General features: G+C 41.2%; 1 protein-coding gene across 1 annotated transcript; it reads right to left on the bottom strand.

The window, feature by feature from the left end:
- Window positions 1–808: 808 nt before the first annotated feature.
- On the bottom strand, window positions 809–23,960 carry cngb1a (cyclic nucleotide gated channel subunit beta 1a). The gene is made up of 37 exons (XM_067493132.1): window positions 23,859–23,960; window positions 21,950–21,992; window positions 21,815–21,866; window positions 21,493–21,595; window positions 21,347–21,366; window positions 20,062–20,161; window positions 19,827–19,851; window positions 19,656–19,731; window positions 19,279–19,391; window positions 19,107–19,158; window positions 18,640–18,669; window positions 18,315–18,375; window positions 18,187–18,214; window positions 17,291–17,424; window positions 16,080–16,177; window positions 15,685–15,822; window positions 15,476–15,517; window positions 14,704–14,820; window positions 12,799–13,024; window positions 12,234–12,276; window positions 11,304–11,423; window positions 10,084–10,210; window positions 9,857–10,005; window positions 9,030–9,254; window positions 8,360–8,568; window positions 8,223–8,273; window positions 7,881–7,967; window positions 7,733–7,797; window positions 6,867–6,989; window positions 6,601–6,742; window positions 5,959–6,118; window positions 5,454–5,551; window positions 4,885–4,968; window positions 4,669–4,787; window positions 3,545–3,691; window positions 2,255–2,444; window positions 809–1,692 (listed from the first exon to the last, which is right to left on the bottom strand). The coding sequence occupies exons 1-37, from the start codon at window positions 23,958–23,960 to the stop codon at window positions 1,456–1,458; spliced, it is 3,936 nt and encodes a 1,311-aa protein (XP_067349233.1). The 3' UTR covers window positions 809–1,455.
- Window positions 23,961–25,819: the final 1,859 nt, after the last annotated feature.

Raw genomic sequence — 25,819 nt, 5'->3', positions numbered from 1 at the left:
TCCATCACTAGTTCCCGAATCTCTATGATGGATCCTGAACAAGTTAATGAAGACGTTAAAAAACAAGAATTACTCCCAAAAACAAACTGGAGAATCCAGTGCTGGATATGTGAGAAACCACGGGTCTGGTCAGACTAACCCTAAGTCTGGACCCTACATGTCCCAGTGATCATCACATACACCCAAGGACAAGAAAAACGTGAAGACAGAGGAGGAGGAAGAACAAACAAAGTAAAGGGGTTTCATCTGTGGAGCTCATTTTTCATGGTGGACAAAGCTTTTATTTCCTGTGGAGTTTAGGACAGAGTCTCCACCGAAGGCCACGTGCAACCACTGTTTCACACAGTGATGGTTTGTAACCTGTGGGTCAGTGTCCATGTTCTGCTTCATATTCATCATTTTTTCATCACGCTTCTTCTTCTTCTCTACTGTTGCTACTCTCCAGAGTTTCCCTCGTGGTTTGTGGTTGGCATGTGCAGAACACGTTGAATTGGCATTTTCCATTACTGCGTGTAATCCAGTTACTGATAGTGGAAAGAACATTAACTCAAAATCCTTATGTCAACACAATTATGAGCTATTTTGTACTGTATTTTCTGTAAAGCATGTACTTCACTATGTTTTACAGGCAATACATAGATTTGTTTAAATCTATTTGATCATTTCCAGCTGATTTTCAGATTTAGTTTAGACATTATATTTATTCCTAAAGTTACTTTGGCTGTTCTAAATAGTATATTTGCATAAATGTGATTATTCATAAACAATAATTTATGTCAATTTTATGTAACTATTGTACTGAGCCAGGGACCCCCTGCAAACCTTTCACAGACCACCAGAGGGCCTTAGACCACCAGTTGAAACCCCTGGCTCCTCCGGTCACATGTCGAAGTGTAATGTAAAGTGCTTTGAGTGCCAGAAGGTACAAAAGCGCTATATAAGTGCAGACAATTTTCCATATGACACAAAATATTCTGAAAATGAGTCATTCTAAATATGGAGTACTTTTATTTTTGTCACTTTTTGTCTTTTTGTGTTCTACCTTTGCCTAAAACATTTGGTCCAATGGTTCTATATGTTCAGATCATGATTTTTATCATTATGGCCGAAATACTGTGAAATACTGTGAAATGATACAGTTGCAGATCACAGGACTCTTGATATGTCCAGATAAGTTGGAGCTGCTGTCATCGATGGATTGATGCCGACAAGTTTCCGTCACCAGGATCCAAATGCTCAGTGTGTTGGGATGAGGGGAGGATGAACGTAACACACCTCGGATACTTTTACACTTGAGGATCAACACTGCACTGTTCAACTGGAAACATGTTTCACGTTCAAACGACGAGAAGAAGAGGCAGAGCCAACAGCCCGGGACCACAATGCACTGGGGTCTGTCATTCACTTACAGCAGAATACGAGGAGGCAGGTGGAGGAGCATCCTGTCCTGTCCAATTACTCTTCTGCTGCCTCCAGCTCCTCCCCCCTCTTCTCCTCCTCCTCCTCCTCCCTCGGCGTCACCTCCACTGTGAGCAGCTCCTCTCCTTCTTGTTGTGGTGTCATCCGGATGACGAAGGAGCTGTCGGCCGTCTCTGCCACTGCGTCGTCATCATCCTTAACTGGAACAAGAGGAACGACAGAGCAGCGATGCATCGGAGAGGGAGGGGGATGTGGGGAGATGGAGGTGGGGGCCTAGGAGAGACAAAAGAGCATGAGAGAAAAATTAGCACAGTTCTGCTACAGTGTGAGGGGAAGGGTCTTTCTGAAGCGTCTAAATTGGGGCTGGAGGTTTCACTTTCTTCATCGGGAATCTCAGATTTCAGTTTTTAATTTGTGATTCACATGCAACATTAAAATACTATTTTTAATTTGGATCTTTTGCATATAGATTGATGGGCACAAACTTCAAAAATCTATTTCTTTTCTTGTCCTCTGCAAACTGTATCAGCAGATACGCAACTTAAAAGCTCTCTGAGCATTTTTAGTGTTATCAAGTAAGTAACAGGTGGAGATTAAAGACTTTATTCATCAGCATAGTTTATGTTTAAGAATAGATTCTTGATTGGGTTCATTTAGTATCATCATCAGGATATAACTATATAACTATGGTTAAAAGAAATGTAAAACTCTGCGTAGCTGCTGCTACAGGTTGAATTTGACAGGACTGTCTCCACAGTTAATAAAGCAAACTTTCCAATAAGTAAATTATGAAAAAGCTTTGGATGAACCTAGGAAGTCGGGTTTTGTTCTGTACCTCTGCTGCGCCCTCAGATGGTTTGTAGGCCTTCTTCAGTTTGGTAAAGGTCCCCTCTAGTCCCGCCTGCTCCGTCACCTTCAGCGCTGCCTTAAACAGTTTGGGGGTTTCCGGTCTGGGTGGGATGACTTCCACTGCCTCCTTAACTCCCTCCTTTTCCTCTGGCTTCTTGTCCTTCGTCAGCATCTTCCTGCACAAACACAGAGATCGGATGAAGAGCCAAAGGAAAACACAAAAACCTTTGCCTAACTTACTACACAAAGAATCTGACCTACAAACACAGTAAAACTAAAGAGCATCTCCAGCACGTCCACCCACTGTCCTGCAGCACCATGATCTGACTCGGAACATGGTTCAGATCATGGTCTCTGCACTGATCTGACCCAGTTCTTCAACTGTCTGCACAACCAAGTAGAACGAAGCCAGCAGATTAGAGCTGAGTCTAATCCTGTTCAGGACACAACAGAGAGGAGACAAATGGACGCAGACAGACACAGGGCGAGACACTTGGAGACAGACGCAGGCAGGTGGAGCATCCTGCTGCTGCACCCATTTGATCTTTATAAGACTTTTAAAACTCAAGACTTTCATCAACAACCACTGTCCTTTTCTAAAAAAACTGTCTCTAACAAAAACTGCTTTGTGATGAAGCTGTTGATCTTATTGTTGTTGTCTGCAGTGATACAGTTTTCCACCAACATGTGACCACATGGAACAAAGTGCTGACCACAAAACTTAATAAGCAATAAGTGAGACATTTTTATTCTTTTAGCTCAGCTGACAACATGCTTCTCTTTTGTGTCTTTTTTAACAGTCATGCTTTTGTTTTTTTTAATCTCCCTATTGTTTTGCAGTTGGCCATTTTTTATCTTTTAACAAACAAGAAATATTAGCTGTCACTTCGTATAGAATCTCTGGACCAGGAGCCGCCTGACCCCTCAGGTCCTATGCACCAAGCAGCCCATCACGGGGTCCTCATTAGCAGTCCCGACTGCCTAGCTTTTCATTTGTGACTAAAATCGAGCAAAAAGCCCCAGTTTTCTCTAAATGGTTCCTTAAATGTCAGGATTTGTGGTTTTCCTTTTCATGTATGATGCAGCGATCAAAGTATGTCACAGTCTCACATTTGGGATTGCAACTGTCTAATTGGTGGAAGGAGGAATATTTGTTGCTTTCAGATATGATCATCAACTGTTCAGATTACTTCTCTTCAGAAGCTTTTTATACTGAAGCTACAACTTTAGAAGCCTCGATTTAGTGTATGATATGTGGTTTACAATCTCGTCTTACTTGGCCTTCTTGCGGAGCAGCTTCTGGGACTCTGGGTAGTGCACCAGGATTTCTGCCAGGTCCTTTTTGTCCAGGATGAAGAGGTTGGCGAATCCGTGCGCTTTTACGTTGGCCGTACGGCGGTTTCCTCCACCTCCTGCCAGTAAACTGAGTCAATCAGAGAGGAGTGATACGTATGTCAGCAGTGATTTAGGCTGAAATAGTAACATTAGTTTGACTTTTGTAAACGTTAATAACCAGATCGATTAACTGAATTTGGTCCAGAGGTTGTGCAGCAGAGGACATGTCCACTCTAGATCTGTCCCTGATCAATGAAAGACATATAGAAACTGTCGACCACTAGTTTTCTGCCCAAACAATGGTTTACTAAGCATAACTACTAACAGGAAGTAGATGCAGAGAATTGTATATAAACAACTTAAAGAAAGTGCCCCTGTGACTGTTATTATTATTATTATTATATAATTATTATTACTGCTATTATAAATATTTTAATATTGTCTTTAAGTTAAAGATTATTCGCTTTGAGGATTAATAAGTGGATTGAGTTTGTGACAGAATCAGTGAGTCCACAGTGGTGCCTGCACTGTCCAAACCTTATTAACCATCATTAAAAAATTTAAATAATTTGAAGGAAAAAGCAGAAAATCCTCAGACTGAAGTTATCACAACCAGAAAAAAAAATACTTTAATGATACCAAATGCAGGTTAAAGACAATTATTTCAGCTTTACATTATTTGCTGTTGGGTTATTTAAGGTATAATAATGATTTAATTTTTAATACCCTTCATGTGATTTGCTAAAATGTGAATTAAAGAAAAATGTGATGGAGGAAAAATAGTATGGAGTAGAAGAAATATCAAAAGAAAATCCTGCAGTATTTGGGTATTTTGGGATCATGAATTATCCTTTTTGTAAGGAACAACTGTCTGAACATAACATAACGTTGCTGCAGAAAATCCTCCTTCATGAAGTTTCAGAGCTGTGTACAAAGATGCTGAACAACACAAGCAGCTGCACAGTGATCACACAGCTGAATCTGCTCCTCTCTGTTAGTCTAAGCCTGCTGTTCTAACGGACATACAGTTAATTGGTTTATAGGATGACAGGAAGCAGCTCAGACCTGATCTCTCCGAAGACAGAGCCGGCTCTGATGGTGACAAACACCGTCTGCAGGTCAGGACCGCCCACCACCTGGACCTCCCCCTGTTTGATGATGTACATCTCCCTGCCGATCTCCCCCTGTCCGCAGAAATGTGGGGTCAACACACGCACACGCACACGCACATGTTCTGCAGTTCTGTAACAGGTTTAGCAGCTCACACAGGTGTGTACTCACCTTTTTACACACAAAGTCTCCAGGCAGGTAGACGACAGACTTGAGCCTGGTCAGCATGTCAAACACCATCTGCCTGTCACAACCCTGAGAGAGACACAAAATTCTAACCTTTATTGCAGGAGGAGATTTCCAGAAAAAGGTTTTTCAAGCCCATTTGATAAGTTCAGAATTCATTCTGTTTAATTCAAGATACATTTAAATTACTTTGTATTTGAACATTTAAAGACAATATTAAGCTTTGTGGTAGATCATGTTAGTATTCTTGTCCTTTCCTTTTGGGGTTAAGAGACGTCCTAAAGTCTTCACTCATTTTATTTTCTCTGTTATTCTCATTGTGGTGGGCGGCTACCACATCTCCTAACTTTCACTGGCTTGTCAAAATCTGCTAAAGATACAGCTTTTTGTCTGTTAACTTGTTCATTTTTGCTTTACGAACAAGATCTTCCTGTTTAAATATAAAAAGGTTGGCGATATAAAGAAAAGCAATGTTCAGATTTCAGGGTAGAAGAAATTTGACCACCAAGGATCCATCCCATTCATCCTGGTTGTGTGTTTCCTTTGCTGCTGACCTGAAACAGTGCGACTTTACTGACGATGGCGTAATTGACGTCCACAGCGATGTCCAGTCTCATCTTAGCAGGGAGTTGCACCAGCAACTCCTGTTCATCTGCAGGGGAAAGATGAAAACACTCTGAGTGAACCTGAAGTAAACGTGGCATGTTCAGGGACTCAGGTAAAATCTGTATCTCTGAGTTACTTTCTGTAAGCACCTCTGGAGACACAGTCTGTGAAATGACTTGAGTAGATTTATATTTTATGTCAAGTTAAGATTTGTTAAGATTTCTAATATAAGACAAGCTCAAACATTCTCATGATTTTTTTTCATGATCCATATTTTTATACAGTTTGGATTTGTCATGTATAAATTAATGGCTTAAGGGATAATGAGGTAACATTGTTATGTTTGATGATTTACAGGTTTCCTTTGAAAGAGACTGGTTCTCTCTGATCTTTTTTTACCTGAACACAAGTGTCAGCTTTGTGCTCATCTCAGGTTCAACTGTTGTCTCTTACCCAGCATGCCCTGGCTTTTCCAGGTGTAGTCGTACCAGGTCTTGATGCGGTTCTGGACCTCTCGGGGGATGTTGTAGGAGTTCATGTACTTGATGGTGCTGTCCATACAGGCTCGGTAATAGTTCTCACCAGCTGTTGCCGCTCCGACCACGTCTCTCATCTGAGAAAAAAGAAATAAGAAACCAGTATGAAAGATACCATCCCAGATTTCTTCTGAAACTAAATATAAACCTTCACCTTATTTTATCGTTGACATTTGGCATCTTTTAAGTTTTTTTAATTCTTTCATAAAGCACAAGAGTTGGTGAATTACATCTCTTTTAAGGAAACCAGCTTTCCTTTTGGTTTTATTCCTTTCCAAGAGCTGTTCAAAAAAAGTGGATTATTGGTGTTTTTCGTGTTGTTACTGGGTTTATCTTAATTATCACTTGGACAAAAATAAGATTTATATCACATTCAACATGCAAACTCAACACACAAAGGCTGCAGCCAATCAGGATTCGAAACATGAGGCAGAGGCAACAACCACTTCACCACTGTCCTGCCATTATTATTATTATTATTATTATTATTATTATTATTATTAAGTGGATGTGTAAGCAAAACATCAGTGAAATCTGATTTGTTTAGTAATGAACTGACCTGACCAATCATAATAGAAAAAGCAAAGACGCCAACAAAGTAGTTGATAAGCTGGAAGCAAATCTCGAAGACGGTGGTGGGGTCCGGCAGTCCCCCAATTGTAATCAAAGTCTTCACAGCAAAGTAGTAACAACGGATGTAGCTGTAAGAAATATTTTTACAGATTTTTTCTCACAAACATCTAAACTGTCAACTTTTTAAGAAAAAATACATGTTTTGCCTTTAAAATATTTAGTTTTCTCAAACTTTCACAGTGGTTTCCTTACGCGTTGCCTCTTCCATCATAAACCCATTTGGTGGATCCTAGACCTTCGTAGTCAGAGCCCCAGTAGAAGAGACATGCGTTGATGTGCAGAGAGTACAGCAGGTAGGTGGAGGTTCGGATCACCCTGACACACAGAAATGATTTAATTAACAAAAACACACAAATAACACATGCCTTAAAAAAAATTACATGTGGAGTTTCCCAAGGATCAATTTTAGATCCAGTTTGTCTACTTTTCATTACATTATAATGAGTTTTATGCTGTAGATAAACCAATATGTGGATGACCCACTGTTTTATGTTGCCTTGACTGAGACACATTTTAAGTGTTTCTGAAGTGAAAGTGACAGAGGTTTGTAAACTTCCACAAAATAGAGCAGGTTGATTATTGGTTCAGAAACACAGTCACTGTTAAATTACTTTAACTTCTAAACCGTCAAGAAAACTGTTTCTAAGCTGAAGGTGAACACTACGCTTACCCTGAAATTTCATATAGATGAGTTACTTTATCCTACTGTTATCACCTGAAAATCCTAAACAAATTTCTTTCAGCAGCATTGTTTCATTAGCATATGGTGATTTCCTAGATGTATATTCTCCGGTGGGATTCCACTTGTTCTCCACCAGCATATACAGTACCATTTCCTAATGGAAGATGTTGCTTATACACGTTTTGGCATAGTAGTCTATGGATGCAGTTGATTCAAGGTGTTGTTACTTAAAAGATTTGAATACATTTGTAAAATGTCTAACAACATCCTGGTTTGATTTATTTCCTTTCCTGGAGGGGAAGTTAAGTTCTTCCTTTCTGTTTTCTGACAGCACCCTTTGCTGATATTTGTTATTGTGTAGAGATGTTCTTCCCACCTGTAGATGTAGGCTTTCTTCATCACAGCTTCCATTCTGTCATTGAACTCGAAGAAAGCCATATACTGAGAGGAGAAACAGGATTTATTTTCTAAACCACTCTGTGCTGCAGCATTAGCATACAAACACGTATGAAGATAAACCCAACCTTCAGCAGACGAGGGAATCTCAGCAGAGAATTCACGCCAGTGAAGTAGTAAAATATCTCCATGGGAAACAGACTGATGACATCCATCTGTAAAACACACAGCAGATACTCGTCAGTGGAAAACATAACCAAACACCAACACATCTGAAATTTGTCTCTTTTTATTTTCTATTATTTATCTGAAATAGATTGTTTACATTGTGTGAATCTGTTCTTTGTGAAATGTGACCGTTTGTAGGTTGGAAACATTGGTTTCAGTGGTGCCAGGTCTGAAAGAACTTCTATGTCCTAATTACAGATAGCACTGACTTGTCTTGGACAGAGTAACAGTTTCATTTTTACCTTAAATCTCTCAGTGGTCATGTAGTTTTCTCTCATGTCCTTTTTATCACACTGAAATTAAAAAGTTTGAGGTTAAAGATGCTGCTCGGATCTAAAATCAAACACACTAAAATCAAACCAGCCGTTTTGTCACTGACCACGATGTCTCCTCCACGAACAAACTGCAGCCTGGGCTGGAAGACGAGGATGTCGGTGATGTAGATGAGGTCGCAGGCGTAGTCAATCAGCAGCCACAGGTGGATGTTTTCAGGGGTTTGGTACGGGAACGCCCAGCGGACAGGAATCAACCACACATTCCAGTTCCACGCTGCCACCACGAAAAACAGCCAGACCACATAGATCAGATCTGTGGAGACAAAGATTTACGCTTCCTGAAGAGATGTAACGTAGTCACTAGCTATTTTACTAAAGTTAGCTGGGGGAAGCTTGGATATCATCTTTTTTCTTGCAAACTTAAATATTTATAAATCCTGAAACAATGCATGAACATATGTAATATCACATATTTTTCCAAAAGAGCAGAAATGTCTAAGGTCACCACACTGTTTATGTATGATTTTGTGAATCAAACAACTAGCACAGCTGCAAAAGAAAACTGAAAATGAGAAACAATGATCACAGTGAAGTACTGAGGCCTCATTGACACAAAAGGACTAAAAGGAAACACTACCACAAAGAGTCTCCTAATCTGTGGGACTTTCTCCCATGTAGACAGCGCTGTCAATGGGGCCTCACATTTTGAAATAAAATTTAAGAAGCATTTTCTTCGCTGGTTCAGCTCTTTCCAAACACCGTCTCTCTGCTTACCAGTGAAGGGGTCAATGCTGGAGGGGAAGCGATACTCCACGATGGCCCGGAGCCAGTCAGGCATTGGTGGAAGTTTTGGCAATCTGGGAATTTTCACAGGATGTCCCAGAAGTTCAAATTGGAGATCAATCTCTTCTTCTTCCTCTGCTGCTCCTACTGCATCGTCGTCCTTCTCCTCTGCTGGTGGAGGTGGGGGTGGAGGAGGTGGTGGAGCTTTGCTTGGGGCTGCAGAGAACAGATGAACATCACATACGGAAATTTGAAATACACAACTAAACATTAAACATCCATCATGACCAAAGATTCAACCTGACATCAATTTAAACAGCAACTGAAGCTCTCACCCTCAGGTTCAGCTCCTCAAGCTTCTGGAGCTTCCCCCATAAATCACCTGCAGGTTTTAGTTGGTGAGTTTAACAGAAAGTGAACTGGCTTCTAATACGCACAGCTCTGCATGTCCCGGATGAAACTGCTCCATTAAGGAGAAGACGATGAAAACTTGCTGTAATAAAACTAGAATTCTTCATTGTACCATTTTGATTTGGATCTGTCACAACAGACAGTTTCTGTCATAATAAATAAAACTTAAGAATAAGTTTGTCCATCAATTTGCTGCTTTAACTGCTACTGTTGGAGTCAGACTTTCAGCATTAACACTCGAGTGTTTGTAGCTGTGAAGTCTGCTAGAGAAAAGTAGCGTTTGTTTAGAGTTTGTTACGCTTGGAAGCATGAATGGACCGGTGTAATGAGTGCTGTCCCTTTAATCCAAGTTCTGTCATGAAACATCAGGAAATGAACAACAGTTATGATGAAGAGTCAGAACTCACAGGCTGTGGGACTCTCCCCCTCAGACTCGTCCGGGTCCACCAGCCGGTCTTTCTGCCGCTCTGTTCGACCTTTAAACAGGCGGACAAGCTCATACAGACGGTCCTGGACCACAACACTGCCCACGCTGGCTGCAGATAGAGGACGTGTCCTGCAGGACAAAAACAATAGGGCTGTAAACACAGAGGACAAAAGTGGACAGAAGGTGTGTTTGTGTGATTTCACTCACTCTTCATCTGCAGCCAGCAGGTCTCCTTGACTGGACCAGGTCTTCAGAGCAGTCCTCATTAGTTCATCATCATCCTCATCTGCAGACAGATCCCCTGCAGGACTGAGAGGGACAGAGCAAGAAGACACTGAGACCAACATGTAAAAAACATGAAGATAAAAACAGAAAATGTTTAGAAATGTGTCTGTTAAATTATATTTTTCATCTGCGCTGGAAACATCATTACAAGTAAAACTGGTACATTTAAAATTTACCTTGAGTAAAGACAATAAAATAACACATATTTAATGTAAAGTAAGAGTAAAAGTACATGGGACTATTTAATTTTATTGATGCTTTAACACTGAGGTTGTGCTTTAATGCTGCACACTGTAAATCCCCATTTATCAATCACACAAATCTTTATAGAAGCTACATGAAACTTTGATGTTTATTTTGCAAACACTGATCCCACGGGAGCTTGACATAATTATTTCTGTGATTAGTCAACAATTTTTGTTTCCTTAGATCATTTTGCTAAAATAAATACAGCCTAATTTATTTAAGGTCATCACACAGATGTGCACTTAGCACTATGCTAAGCACTAGCATAGTTCAGAACCTGTGGTTTCTATGAATAACAAAATGTGCTGTCATAATATTTTCAGTCCTTGGTTTTGTGCAATAAATATCAGATGAGGGTCATGTGACACAGTTTGTGTCCAGTCTATTTATAACTTTCATGTTTATGTGCTGAGCTGTTGAGTTCCGTTTCTGTCAGTTTGGATTTAAACGTTTTGATTATGCATAACCATTGCTCAGCTCCTATCACTGCATTTTGTAAGTACTCCAGCCAGTGTGTGGAGCCTCATTAGGTGAAAATAAGCAAATTGGGATTCACACTTAACAGATTGGCAGCTGTTTTTTGCAGAAACACCTTTCAAATAGTTTATGGGCAGTTTCATGTCTGAAAACCAACATATGCTGTGTGACCATAATATGTTGCTACTATGAATATTTCCCTCTGAAATGTATTAAATAAACAAACTAATTTAAACTAATAAAATTGAAATACTATAAAAATCTCAACATTGTGCAGTGCAGTACTAGTGCAGTTAGGTTGGAAAGTGTAAAAGCATTGTCCTGGCTATTGAGCCCGATTCTGCAGCCCAGCAGCAGTGCGGATGTGCAGCTTGTTTGTTACCTCAGTCTTGCCAGGGCCACATCAGGGAGCAGTGCACAGTCTGGTTCTGGGGTTGTGATAATTCGGGGGACGTTCAAGCCTTTTTCCTGCTCCACATTCTGATCTACTTCCTCCACCTTCAGCACCGGAGCTTCACCCAACCCTGTCCCACAGCTCCCTGAGAATCACAGCAGGAAAAACACTGAGGGGCCACAGATAACACAGGTGTTCTCACACATTCTACTACAGCTACTGAAACAAAGTTGTAAATCATTTTCTTTGAACCCTGAAACATCTCTGCTTAGCGAAATGAACAGTTTACATCAAAGGGGCCACAGTTAGAACAGCACGTCACAAACATGCACTTCTGTTGAGGTCACCTGAAGAGTGGTTAGCTATCAGCTCACAGTGAAGCAGTGCAGAGCTGCAGAGCATGATGGGAGTGATGTTGAGCAGGATGTGGGATGTTAGACAGCAATTAGAGACAGGGACAGTTTGTTTGGCACAGTAAGGGTTTAGATCTACACAGAGGTAAACATCTAAAAGGTTTCTCTACAGGTCTGCAGGTGAGGGTTGGGATTAAGGCTGTGGAGGATGCTGGGATTTGGAGTTAAGGCGTCTAATGATGCTCATGCAGCACTGGCGCGCCTGCTTGGGAAGCTGTGACAGCTCCTGGGCCAGCTGAGCAAGCTCCGGCGGCAGGGTCGGCACGGACAGTTTGGGAGGGGTGAGGTAATGGTCATGCATCAGCTTCCTGCAGCTCTTCAGACACTCAGCAGCACGAGGGAACCGAAGCATAAAACTCTTTATCGGAGAGCAAAGGACAGGAGCTGGATGGAGAAATGGTCAGAGTGAGAACTTTCCAAGGTCCTGGAGGCACCAGTTAGTACGTTCACATAAAGTAAAGACTAAACTATGTTATATTTTAATTGCCTTTAAATTTTGTCACGTGCTTGTGTCACATTATCAATTGTTCTTCAGTTCTCACCTTCACATCCACCTTCATCGTGTTTCGCAGCTGCTGCAGCAGCCTAATGAAGGCAAAAATAAAGAAGCAATAAGTAGGAGCCGCTTCCACAGAACTTACTTTGATAAGTTGGATTTAGCATATACACACATGTACAAGTTCTAAAAGTAGTATGCATGAAATTGTAACAGCTATTGAGGAAGAACACACAAAAAAATGTGTTTTCACAAACTAAACCCCTTGAAGCAGAGTTGTTCACTTGTTTCTTCCTTTTTTTTAGCCATGAAAGTTTCTCGTTTATATCAAATTTGCGTTTCTGTCTCAGCATCAATATCATTTCCCCAATAAGTTAATATTTGTTATTATGGTGACATTTAGTAAAAGAAGTGTTTTCCTTAAACTTTCCTCAAAGGTCCTTCACTACTTTAACCAGTTGAAGAAGCTGTAGCATGAAAACAGCTGCAACCACCAACGTACAGTTAATTTAAAGTAAAGTAAAGTAAATTCAGGAAGAGCTAAAATAAATCAAGAGGCTTTCTGACCACAGTATAAAGAAATGTTCCGTGTCTGCTCGGCTCTGCTTCACCTGATCTGTGGTGGAGGTTACTGGAGCTTGTGGTTGTTTGGTGATTGGTTGTGGGACTGGACTCTCCAGGTCTCTCCTCTCAGATACCGGCTCCACATCTGTTGATGAATCAGTGAATTCCTGTGGTGGAGTTGGAGGGTTTACTGTTTCTGGAACAGGCTGCATCTGACCATCAAGGAGTTTACCCTCGGTGTGGTCTTCAGCCTGATAATTGTCTACTGGGAACCTGATGAAGAGGGGTAGGTGGGTAGGTGAGCTGTAGGATTCTGCCCTGTTTCTACTGATGTTGTCTCTGTCTTCACTTCCCCCACTGACCTGGATTTATAGAAACCCCTTCTGTCACATGCTATTTCTCCCCCTAGCCACCAGATGTCCTCAGATACCCCTCCACACCTGCACCATTCCCTTATCACCTGCTTCACTCAGGCATTACACCTGTTTCCACTGCCCTCAATACTTTTTCTGTAAAAAGAAACCAGAACGATTTCTCTGCTCATGCTAAATGTCTTAAATGCCACTGTTCTCGTAGCTTTCCAGCTATTCCTGGCCGTTTTACCCGCCTGTGTCAACTTCTTGTCCTGAGCCTTCCACGTTTTTTTGGACTTAGCCTTTTGCCCCCTCTACTGGACTTTCCCAGTGTGTTCAGGCTTCCAGTCAATCATTGGCTGACCATTGCCTGCCTTCCAGCATCATATCTGTTAGCCTTTGCTGGTTTAGAATGCCTGGAGTGAAGCTAATTTCTTTTTGTCTTTTTAAGAGAAAATTGTTTCCTAAACTGTACCTTTATCCTCTTGTCCACTAAACACTAAACATAACAAGAGCAGAATAAACCTTGTGATAAGCCCCCCAATAAGTTGCATCTTCACTTAGTGTTAGTGGCCTTGGCCCATAAAGACAGTAGTGTAGATCTCATAGCAAAGTTGCTATAGCAAAGTCACAGGGTGTAGCTTTTGTAATACATAATGGTTTTTGATGTTGGTATTATATAGTAACCAAGAGAAAAAAACTTTACCAAGATTTTCCCACGTATATAAATTTTACTTTCTGTCTGGTGACTGAAAATTCTGACCTACCTTTTGAGCTCTGAACTGATTCATAGCAGAAGCAACAAAAAGTCAAATTAAACCATGAGAACACAGCAGAAAAGGCAAAGCTTTGCACAAACATGCAGCAGATAGCAATCTATGGTATAAAGAAACTATTGTGACCCAAAGTCCAACACTACTCAAGTCAACTGTAGAAGAATTGTACCACCTTGTAATTTTAGCAAAGCAATAAAGTAGATAGAATGTAATAACTTCTATTTGAGAATAAATGATGCCAAATTACACAAGCTCAGCTGCTGTGCTACCAATGTACCACATGTCAGCCAGCTCTGGCCCCAGGTGGTGGCCATGTTTTGTGGGTTTCAGATCTAGTTAGCAAATGTTGGGCCTTCTTTGGGCCTGCTTCTGCTTCGGCGCAAACATCTGGACTCAAACAACTAAACTTGCATTTACTCTGGTGCATCACTCATGACACATCTTGAATGGGTGTGTTAACCACGGACACAAGGTGATGCCCAGGACCAAAGTCCGGTTTTGACAGATACCATAGAAAAAAAAACACTAGCCTGGTACAGGGCAGGACTTCAACTTGCTCTAAAAAGCTTTATCTGATGATACCAAAGTACTAGCACTTGGCACATACCTATACACAGGAAGTGTACAACCCACACCAGCATAGTGTATATTGACATTGTAGAGTTCCGCACAGAACTTTATCAGAGGTTCAGGCAAGATACAGAGATAACAGGTTCATTGTAGATGGTTTAAAGATAAACTGAACCTAAATCATTAGAAGTATGGGAGCATCCCTCCATCTTATCGCAGGGCCAAGCCTTTATCTAAATATGGCTGAGCTTACTCATCAGGTTTTTCCTCTTCCTCAACAGTGCTTTTGTCATTTTCCTCTGCTACTTTAGTTTCCTCAGGAGTCCTATTGTCTGTGCTGTCTTCGCTGTCCTCGTGCAGGTTATGCAACCTGAACAGTGCAGCAAGGAACAAACAAAACGGTAAGGCACCATCAGACAATTCAGGCCATTGGTTCAGTAAAAATTAGTAGCTAAAGGAATTGGCATCCGAAGTAGAAAGTATTAGAATATCAAGTGGAGCCTTACAAGATCAGGCTGAAGTTTAAGCTCTGAGGTTGCCAGCAGAGGCTGCTCAAACTCAGGAAGTGCATTATAAAGCAAATCTGAATAGTACTGTACATAAAATATTTGCCACATTGACAACATGTGTCATTATGTAGCGACCAGAGAGACCCTTCTGTTTAACAGCTGGTAACTTTGGTACATTAATGTCGGCTAAGATGCAAATCTTCATTCTCCACCTCTGCTGCAGAGATTATGGGAGACAATGACTCATGCAAAAACGAAGATATCTGGATTTGGCCAAACTTAGTGACAAACCTCTGAAATGAGGCTCATGCTGCTTGACTTCTTGTTTCACCAAATCTCTACAACCAAAGTGGGGATGCAAAGTTACCATGAGCCGCAGAACCACCACATTTAAATACACCAGAATTATCCTTTAAAGTTACACTCTAACCCTAAACCTTCAACAGCTCAGAGTCAGGTGATAAGAGCTACCAGTTGGAGGAGGAGGAGTTCACTTAGCACAACAGCAGGACTTACTCTGGGTCATCCTCATTCTCCTCCTCCAGGATGTTCGGCAGCCTGTTAATAACAGAGCAAGACAGTTACTAAGGTCATCTCACCTTAGGTTGCATTATCTGCATTAACTCAAACCATACATGAGGTCAAGCTGGAAACAGTCTCGTTCTTGGAAGTGTATTATTTGCAGTTGTAGGGCCTTGGCCTTGACTGATGTTGATGCGACTTACTGCTCAATGGACTCTGGCAGCTTTTCTATGACAATCTTAGCTGAATGCTCCACTTCCAGCTGTCGCACTGCCTCTTCTGCTGCCTTCCTGGCCATCTCCTCAGCTACACGGGCCGCCTCCAGACGCTCCCGCTGCAACCTGTACAAAAGAGAAGAGCTTAAATACTCACCAAACAAGAATGAAAGTACGCGTTTAAATACTGTTTTCAGTATGAATTAAACAATCGTAAAAATAAAGTTGTCCCATAAATGCTGGAAACACTGTACAGTGACAAAGACATTTGAGATGCTGTACTAGAGAGACAGCCAACATTTTCATGTTTGGTGCTGATAGTGAACAAACAGAAGAATGAGGAAGAGTAAAACAATAAATTACACATTACAGTAGTTACTGACCTTTCTTCCATTTGAGCTAGAACTGCCTCTCCAGCTTCCTTCTTGATGGTGTCAATCAGTGGGGTAAGTTGATCCACTTGAGTGTCAGCATCTTCGGTCTGCAACTGACCATAGAGAAAACAGAATCTAGTTTAGTCCCTTTTGACTATTACAGTGATGCTAGCATGACTAGCGCCACTGTCACCACAGCACCTACTGCAGGACAAACTGTATCTGATGCTAACTACAGCAAAACCCATTATATTGTACTGCATCACAATGGGACTCTTCAAAGTACCTACCATGATATTAACTGGGTACCACTGTACCTCAGAAAGTACAGTGGTGGTGGCTGTAGCTCAGCTGGTAGATCAGTTGTCCACTGACCACAGCATTAGGAAATAGTTTGCACTTATATAGCGCTTTTTTACCTATTGGCACTCAAAGCACTTTACACTGCTTCTTATTTACCCATTCACACTCACAATCACACGCACACTCATACACCGATGGGGGAGCTGCTATGCAGCTGGCCAACACTCACCGGGAGCAACTAAGTTGGGGTTTAGTGTCTTGCTCAAGGACACTTCGACATGTGACCAGAGGAGGCGGGGATTGAACCAACAACTGTGAGATTGGTGGACAACCGCTCTACCTTCCTCTGTCACAGTCGCCCACCACATTAGTGGTTTGACTCCCGGGCCAACTGGATATATGTTGAAGTGTCCCTGGGTAAGACTGAACCCCAAAGTTGTCCCAAGTGTTTACTACTTACTTGTAAGTCACTAAGGATAAAAACCAAATAACTAAATGTAATTGGAACCTAGAAGATAACTCTTTAATGTACCACAGTGAGTAATCTGATAGCAGCATGGTAATTTGGGGAATGTCTCATCATATCTACCATGTGGGTTACACTAGTATCCTCTGAGGTCCTGCTGTACCTTTTCTGGTATTACTATTGCACCCTTAATGTGCCACTAACCAGCCTAAAGGCCATGTCATCATGAAGGAAGCCATGGTAGTATCAGGAAATGGTCACCAGAATATCAGAGGAACCCATGATCGGTGCCTTGGCATTTGAAAGGAACACTTGTTAGTATCAGAGGAGCCACTGTTGTAGTCTACAAGCTACCTAAGTAACCTGTAAGTAACAACAATTGGATATAAACATGCTCCTGTTAGTGTGTAGACACTATGCTTAAAGAGCTGATTCTTCTGAACAAACCCACCTCTTTTCTCACTGACTCAACATTCTTTCTGGGCTGTGGCCGTGGCTCCTGTATTGTCTCCTTCACCTTTTGCTTGGCTTCCTCCATTTCAACATCCTCTAGCAGCAGGTCAGACTTGTTCTGCACGATGCTAACTGAACAGCACACAGCAGGGAGAGCAAGGCTGACGATCATCTGTTATCATCACATACTGCAAATATCAACCACCTGTTCTGAATGATACTGGTTATTTATTGTCCCTAATCTGGATTGAACAGGTGCTATACAAACATGTGAGGGATGCAATAGAAACACTTGATGTTTATGTTACTTGGAGGTTACACTTCATATATTTGGCCATGTATTAATTGTTTAATGGACCCATGATTGATTGATTGGTTGGTTGGTTGGTTGGTTGATTCCCTCAACCTTAAAATTTGCCATAAAGAAAAGCACTCAACAAATTCCTCTTTTTTACCACTCAATGTCTTTATTTTCATGAATACAGAGTAAAATGCTTGTGATGTCTAAACTGAAATATCTGCCTCAATATGATCAGCAAAAGTAAGCAGTGCCAAACTCTTGGCAGTCCAGATCGGGATCTGCATTAGCTTATGTGTGTTTGCAGAGCGAAGGCAAACTATGCTGTCAGTGTCAGATTGAGCGACTCTGTCCTGCTCTTCCTTCTCCTTCTATTTTAAGGGACTCTTGCTGCATTCCCCCCCTGAAACAGAAGGAGAAGAGCAGCTCTGTTAGAGTCCGCTTCATCACTGACACCATCCCCTGTCTATCAATACACAACTAGTGACCAACCAATCAATCCATTCACTGTGCCTGTGTTACTGCAAACTGTAGCTGTAGAACCGGGTCCTTAAATGTCAAGACTTCAGTGTGAGCTGTGAAACGGTTCTACTTACTGTTCTGCACCTCATCACTGCTTGTGTCCTGCGTGAAAATGTAAAATAGATACATTCAGTGACAATCTGCTTCTAACCTTGATTTAGACGTAATTTAAGAAGAGGAACCTCTCACTGCTGAGACTAACCTGCTTCTGCACCGGCTGAGGCAACATGCGGCCAATGCCGCTGACGATCCAGCCCATCATACTGCCAACACAATACCAACATGGTCGATCAATCAAACACAATATGTGTCCAAAAACATTTGTCCTAAACCTGTATCCTCTTATGCTGTCACTTGTAAACATTAGCAGAAAACATCTGCCAGATCATCAGACATCCTGCTCGAGTAAAAGTAGCAAAACCACAATGTAAAAATACTTATTTACAAGTACAAGTCCTGCATTCAAAAACCCCAAAATATACGTTTTTTTTCCTTTCGCCTTATCCCTTAAACCCAATTCCACCTACTTTGGCTGCTGCTCGGCTTCCTTAGAAGATCTGAAAGGACAAAACAAACATCAGTGTTTGAGAGTTTGCTCAATAAATAAGCATGATTAGATTTTCTATTGAACTGCAGACGGACAGAAAACACAGAAATCATACATGTCCGGACTGAAGGCTGCACAAGCTCGGAACAGAAATCAGTGTTTCTGTTGTGGTGAGCACCGGTGAGTGAAGTGTGGGCACATTCAGGACACACAAAGGATGTTGTAGCAGCGTGAACGAGGGCCAGGAATCAAACTAGTAACTGCGAGACTAGTGGAGACCCACAGAACTGAGGGGACAGTCAGTTACTGTATCTGACTTCACTGGAAAGGGCTGAGTGATACCACCAGGGACCATCCTTGACCTGCACTTGGACAGATTTTAAGCTCCATTCCTGACTCTCAATCAGTGTCATAAGAGCTCCACCTCTGAGTTACAGTAAGACTTACCTCTCAGTGTCAGCAGCAGGTTTCGGAGCTGCTGGGGGTTGTGGAGATGGAGCTGTTTCAAGCAGAATGAGACATTGACATTAGTAGTGATTCTCTTGTATGACAACATGTCAGCTCTAGTTGAAAGCCTGGCTGTGAGTGACGCTGACAAAGAACTGGTCAGGGTCTATACCTTTGGCTGCAGCAGGAGCTTCAGTCTTCTCGTTGCTGTCTGACTTTGCGCGAATGTGGATCTCCGGCTGAGGAACCACCTTCTCTATACCTTGTTTTATCCAGTCTATCATCCTGTCAGCCAAACCAACAGAGCATAGCATTAAATAGCAAATTAACAAATATGTCATAATTAGCTGCATTTAGAATAACACGCCCACTTCAGTCCAGTTACATCATCATGTCTTCTTTGACATTGATCTGAAAACATGACACTGAATCTCGTGTAAAGCTCTGTGACCCATGATTTTAAAATGATTGTCTCTCTTCATGTTGAACAACAGGAATTTGAAACACACTGAAGTGCAGCTAAATCTATTGACAAAATCTGCAGCTGACCTGGGTGGCACAGGTTTGTTGTCGGCATCCTCTCGGTCTGATTCCACCTCCATCACAAGTACCTGAGGCTCAGCTGCTGACACACAAGACAGAACATGAGCGATAAACATCCAGCCTCTGTACTTTTTATATATATATATTTATTTATTTTTTTCATTCATTTGATCTCACCTGGTGCAGCTGATGTCTGACATACCTGAGAACACACACAAGGTAAGACGGACATTAAAGGAACACGCCACCAGTTTTACACATAAAGTGCAGATATACACAGATTTCATTTTATTTCATTTTATTAGGTACACAGAGCTAGAACTGATTCGGTCTGAAAAACTTAAAGTGGAACAGAATGAAATCCTGGCAGTGTATTAGTCCACTTTAGGACATCCTGCAGTACGTGTGGTACCTCAGTGGGCGGCTCAGCTGTTGCAGATTCTTTGCTCTTCAGATCAGGATGAGGAACAACCTTCTCCAAACCCTGAGCGATCCAGGCTATCACCCCTTTTCTGTGGAGAAAACACAGACGTGATGTGTATGAGAGACTGCAGATCCAGCAGCTTTACTTTTTACTGTGTGTTTGTATACGTGGCAAGAAAAGTAGGTTCTATTGGCTTTGTTCTTTAGCTTTGGAAAGCAGCTCACTCTTTGGCAGTTAGTGCTTCATGTGATGATTACTCACTTATATTCAGCTTTACTGTCGTCCACAGTGAGAGAACAGAGGAAACATCAGCAACTAGTTTGATGTTAACTATACAAAACACCTATAACCAGTGTTCAACCAGGAACTTCAATTTACATCTTTTATGGACTAACAAAATGATGATTCAATGTCCTATTTACAGACGTGGCTTGGGACTTGGTCAATGACCCCCCCCCCCCCGAGCCACCATCAGTGTCCAGGCCCTCTAATCCAAATAGAAGTCTCAGGTCTTACCTAAATAAATCTAGTTTATTATAAATGAAGACACTCATTGGGCTCTCTTCTGCTTCCACCATCCCTACGGTGAATCCAAGAGAAAGACAGGCCTCATCATTTTCTTTGAGGGTTTTGTTTTTGGTTGATTAGACCTACATTCTGTCTCTTGTTGTTCTGCTGCCGCTGAATCTATAGTTTTTTTTGGTGGTCCGTGTCACAAATATATCCATTGATGTTGTTATACCTGCTACTTACGATTCTGCGTCTCTGTGTGAAAATGCGTTTATATTGTTCCGTTGCAATTAACATGCCGACATTAAATAATTACTTTCGAACTGGTTCCACTTTTCCCTCCTGGTCCCTAACTGATGTTTGAATTTACATGTTGATGACCCACTTTATTGTGAATAAACCATAGAATTAATGAAAATAGGCACAAAATAAGACAAATGTCCTTCTGTTCTTCACCCAACCTGTCATGTCTTTATGCCCCACACTTTGAGAACCACTGGTGAAAAGTAACGTCCTAACAATCAAGTCCACCATTCCAGCTAATTTCTAAGTATGTTTTAATTCACTGAGGACTGTGTCCTAGTCAAGTGTTAAGTTGCAGAGACAATTCCCATCATCTCACATCTTAAGCAGGTTTCATGTCACGTCTGAATTTTCAAACTGTTCCTGCACTAATAATACAGAAATGATTCATTTTTGTGGCTCACTTTCAAAGTCTTTCCTGGTTGAACTGTGTCACACACAGACACCTTCACACACTCACCTGCTCGCCATATTTTCCTCCTGTAAAGGACAATAAGAAAAAAATAAACAGAGCATTATCATAAAAACACTATCCCAAGTTCCTGGTGAGCTGAAAGCAGAAGGGGCCTCTGTTGGAGCCCGGGTCAGTGTGTGTGTGGTCCTCACCGGGGTGGTGGAGTTGGCCTGGCTCAGGTTAGGTGCGACTGCAGGTTGAGGCAGAGCTCCGCTGATCCATGTCATCACACCAGGCTGAGAGCCAGACGCCGGGCTGAGAATGGGATGTTACTGTAACTCACACACTAGTCACAAACTCAGGCCAACAAAGCTACAGGACCTTTTTTTTTTGTTAAAACAAATAAATATAAATAATTATAATTTTTTTCTCCAAATTAAATTAGAAAGATGTTGACTCTAATTGAAATCACACGATGATTATTTCTTGTTTTCATACCATAGATTAGCCATACCATAGACACACTTAACTCACCTGTTCCCCTCTGCTACCTTTGCTTCCTGCTTGGCTCTGTCAGCTTTCTGAGCTGTCAATCAAACAGTGAACTATGTTTAGCGTGAATAACAAAATCAAACAACAACGTGAGCTTCACCGTGTGGATGATCTCACCTTCAGTTTTACACTCATCCTGAAATGTCACCTTCTTCTCCTGCTGGAAACATAAAATTATGTCATCTTTCACATTTATAAGTTAAATAATAAACATATTTACATAATACATAGAGTACTGTGCAAAAATCATGGTGGCCTAAGATGGTTGTTTTAGTTGTTATAGTAATACTATGATGAGCAGAGTGGATGTATTGATTTCATGTCTCTTTATTAAATACAAATAGAAAAAATATAGTAAATATGTAAATAGTGGTAAAATACATGAAAACAGCTTCTGTGAGTTACAGTGTTCAGTATGTAGTGAGACCTTTTCTTTAATCTGCTGAGCAGAAGAGATCAGTTTCACTGCACCCGTGTTACTGCAGGTTTAATTAAAGACGTGTTAAAAGCTTCTTGGTGAAGATTATTTCAAGACAGTCTCCTGGTGACCTAAGGGTTTTTACCATTTACTGAACAGTATAAGATGCTCTGAAATGACTACTTACAGCGTGTCCTGAGAGTATTTCCACATTTCTTTATGTTACAGCCTTATTTCGAAATGGATCAAATCCAATATTTTCCTCAAAGTTCTACAGACAATATCTCATAATGACAACATGAAAGAAGTTTGTTTGAAATCTTTGCAAATGTATAAAAAAAAAAAAAACTTTGTTGAAGCACCTTTAGCACCAATTACAGCCTTAGTCTTTTTGAGTATGTTGCTACAAGCTTGTAACACCTATTTCTGGGCAGTTGTCCTGTGTCCACTCCTTTTTAATGTTATCCTGGCTGTGTTCTTAGGGTCGTTGTCCTGCTGAAAGATGAACCGTCGCCCCAGTCTGAGTGCTCTGGAACAGGTTTTCATCAAGGATGTTTCTGTACATTGCAGCATTCATTTTTCCATCGATCCTGACTAGTCTCCAAGATGCTGCTCCTAAAAAACATCCCCACAGTATGATGCTGCCACCACCATGCTTTACTGTAGGGATGGTATTGATCAGGTGGTGAGCGGTGCCTGGTTTCTTCCAGACATGACACTTGGCAAACAGTTCAATCTTTGTTTCATCAGTCCAGAGAATTTGGTTTCTCATGGTCTGAGTCTTTTAAGCGCCTTTTGGCAAACTCCAGGCAGGCTGTCATATGACTTTTACCGAGGAGTAGTTTCCATCTGGCCACTCTACTATACAGACCTGATTAATGGAGTGCTGCAGAGATGGTTGTTCTTCTGGAAGGTTCTCTTCTCTCCACAGAGAAACACTGTAGCTCTTCCAGAATGACCATTGGGTTCTTGTTCACCTCCCTGACTAAGGCCCTTTTCTCTTGATCTCTCAGGTTTGGCCGGCTGGCTCGTTCTAGGAAGAGTCCTGGTGGTTCCAAGCTTCTTCCAATGGGACACTGTTCTCAGCGGTCATCAACATGGGATGTGGCCAAAAGACATCCACTACTGTGCTTTTCTTTGGCTCTTCCAGTCTCGACCTGCTGATGACACTCTGTGACACTCTAAGCTCAGGGACAACTTCCCCTTTGAAAACATCCCGTTTGAATCCTCGCAGTGGCCAGATATTGTCGATTAATTGTTAGGTGTCGTCTTGTTCTCATGATGTCAAAATGTGAACAGCATGATGAAGAGAACTATTTAAATACAAATTGTCATTGAACCAGAACATTTAGTGGTCGATTCATGGATCAGACTTTTGTAATTAATCAACTTCTTAGAGAACAGCACATTATGCAAAACGTACTAAAACACTGAAGAGCTGGGCATGTGCATTCAAAAGTTTGGAGAAGGTCAAATTAAGTTCACCTGTAAAGGATATAGTCCACTTTAGGTGCATTTTGAAATTTCATGCGAAAATCAAATATCCATAACTTTTTGTGACTGTTTGTCAGGTGTCTGTCATGTGTAAACATGATAAAAATGACTCACAGGAGCAGGAGGTGCAGCTGCTTTCTCCTCCTTCTGCTCCGCAGTATTTTTGGGAGTGGGCTCAGGTGGCTGGGGAACGACTTTGACCACCCAGCTCAACATCCTATAATACACATATATGAGAAACAACAAGAAAGGGATGAACATGAGGGCTGACATTAAAGCCCCACAGGTGATCACTCATCTACTATAGTGGTCACTACTTCTTGTACAGTGTTATTTTGTATTTTTATAGTATTGTTTTTCTTCATCTTGTATTGATATTTTTTTCATCTTGTATAATAATTATTTTGTGTCGTTTAAAGTGAAAATTAGTGGCAGATTTACAGTATTTATTTGGTACATATTTACAAAGCAATTTACAGCATGTGCATTGTTTGTTTTCTCTTTATTTTTACGTTATGTCCTCTGTCTTTACCTCGTGTGCAAATTAAATCTTGTTCATATGCATACATTTTGAATATGAACCTGAAATATGCTGTTAACTAAGTGCCGGGTTCATAAAGAGGCTCCAGAAGAATTTTTAAGCTTAGCAATTAAAAATAAAAACACTAACATCCATATGAAAAACATATGAAATATTTCTCTTTCTTAACTGAGGTAAACACTGACCTGCTTCTCTCTGGACTGAGCTTAATGGTGTTTAGATCATTTGTGACTGAGCGTCAGTCTCAGGTAAAGCCGATGGATCATGACCCTAATCCTCCACAGGAGGCCTGGCAGCAGAGGACAGCTCGGTCACTGTGATACCTAATGTCCATTTAAGCTGGTTTGTCTTTTTACCCACCAGTTAGTTTTAACAATTGAACCCAAGTCAAAGTTGACCAGTTAGACAGGTTTTCTTGTCACCTGTAGTTAAACAAATGATCGAGTTCACAAGTCATAGAATCTGCTTAAGGCTCAGCAGTTAAACCGTTAGAAAAACAACCACATGACAGAGTGAGGAACTGTAGGTAGTTCAGCACAATACAGTAAAATACCAAAAAGGTACAAAGATCCATGATGTACTTGCTAAAATTAAAAATGTTAGTGTTTACCCAGCTAGTCAAAAGTGCCAGCTAACAAGTTGACTAGTCACCGAATCCACCTGTTTTACCAGGTAACCAGCCTGTTAATCAAGTCGCTGGGTTAACCGGATAGCGTCCCCAGGATCTGCTCCGGCCACTGGAGTGATTTTGTAGTTATCATTTGTGGAGTGTTTATCCCAGTCAATATGTTCGGGGAGGAGATGGAACCAAGAAGAACATCGGGAGAAATGTTATATTCAAATATGAATGAATATTTTGTTGGTTATGACCTACTGATCAGCTTTCATGGTAATTGGGTGACATGTTTTGATCCAGTATCCAGTTCTGATGATCATCGTCCATCAGCCAAATGGGTCGTCAGAAGATTAGCTCGTTAAGTAGACAGTTTACTGGCCAGCTAGCCAGTTAGTGAATTAGCTAATTAATCAATCATCAGGGTTGGGAACTCTAGTAAACTCTAGTATTTTGCTGGCACTTTAAACTGGGCTGTGGTACATGATCAGTCTTATTGAAGTTGCCCAAAATCACAAATTTGCATCTTTGACTTTACAATTTATACCATGTAGGATGCTGTGTGCTTCACTGCTTAAAGCACAATTTCAACAATAATTTAACTAAAAAACATTATAAATCACATTACTTATTTACAGTTCACTACACATTTCAAATGATTCCAATCCAAAAACCAAACAGCTACGATTCTCCATTAGTTTGTCTACTGGATCCATGAAGGTGTATTTGTGATGTAGAGGTGTATGTGAGTGTGTGAAGGGGGGTTTCTTATCCTACCTGAGTCGTTCAGTCGAGGTCCAGCAGCATCCCACAGAGCTGTGGTAAAGGAGCTGTGAAGACCTACAGGGATCTCAGCACTGTGGGAGGATTATCGAGGAGCTCTGCTAATTGGATTACTGGGGATTGGATAGTCCAGTGTCT

Source organism: Channa argus, chromosome 2 (genome assembly GCF_033026475.1).
Source record: "Channa argus isolate prfri chromosome 2, Channa argus male v1.0, whole genome shotgun sequence".
In the NCBI taxonomy this organism is placed as follows: domain Eukaryota; kingdom Metazoa; phylum Chordata; class Actinopteri; order Anabantiformes; family Channidae; genus Channa; species Channa argus.
Note: the sequence above shows the minus strand (reverse complement) of the source record. Positions and strands in the feature narration are given on the sequence as shown.

Bases quoted from the DNA above. Each gene is read 5' to 3' on its own strand.
- cngb1a (XM_067493132.1), bottom strand. From the start codon at position 23,960: ATGTTGAGCTGGGTGGTCAAAGTCGTTCCCCAGCCACCTGAGCCCACT. The intron at 16,178-17,290 runs GTGGGTTTGTTC...GGTCAGTTGCAG, and splicing joins TTGAGTCAGTGAGAAAAGAG to ACCGAAGATGCTGACACTCA. The intron at 6,990-7,732 runs GTGGGAAGAACA...TCTGTGTGTCAG, and splicing joins AAGAAAGCCTACATCTACAG to GGTGATCCGAACCTCCACCT.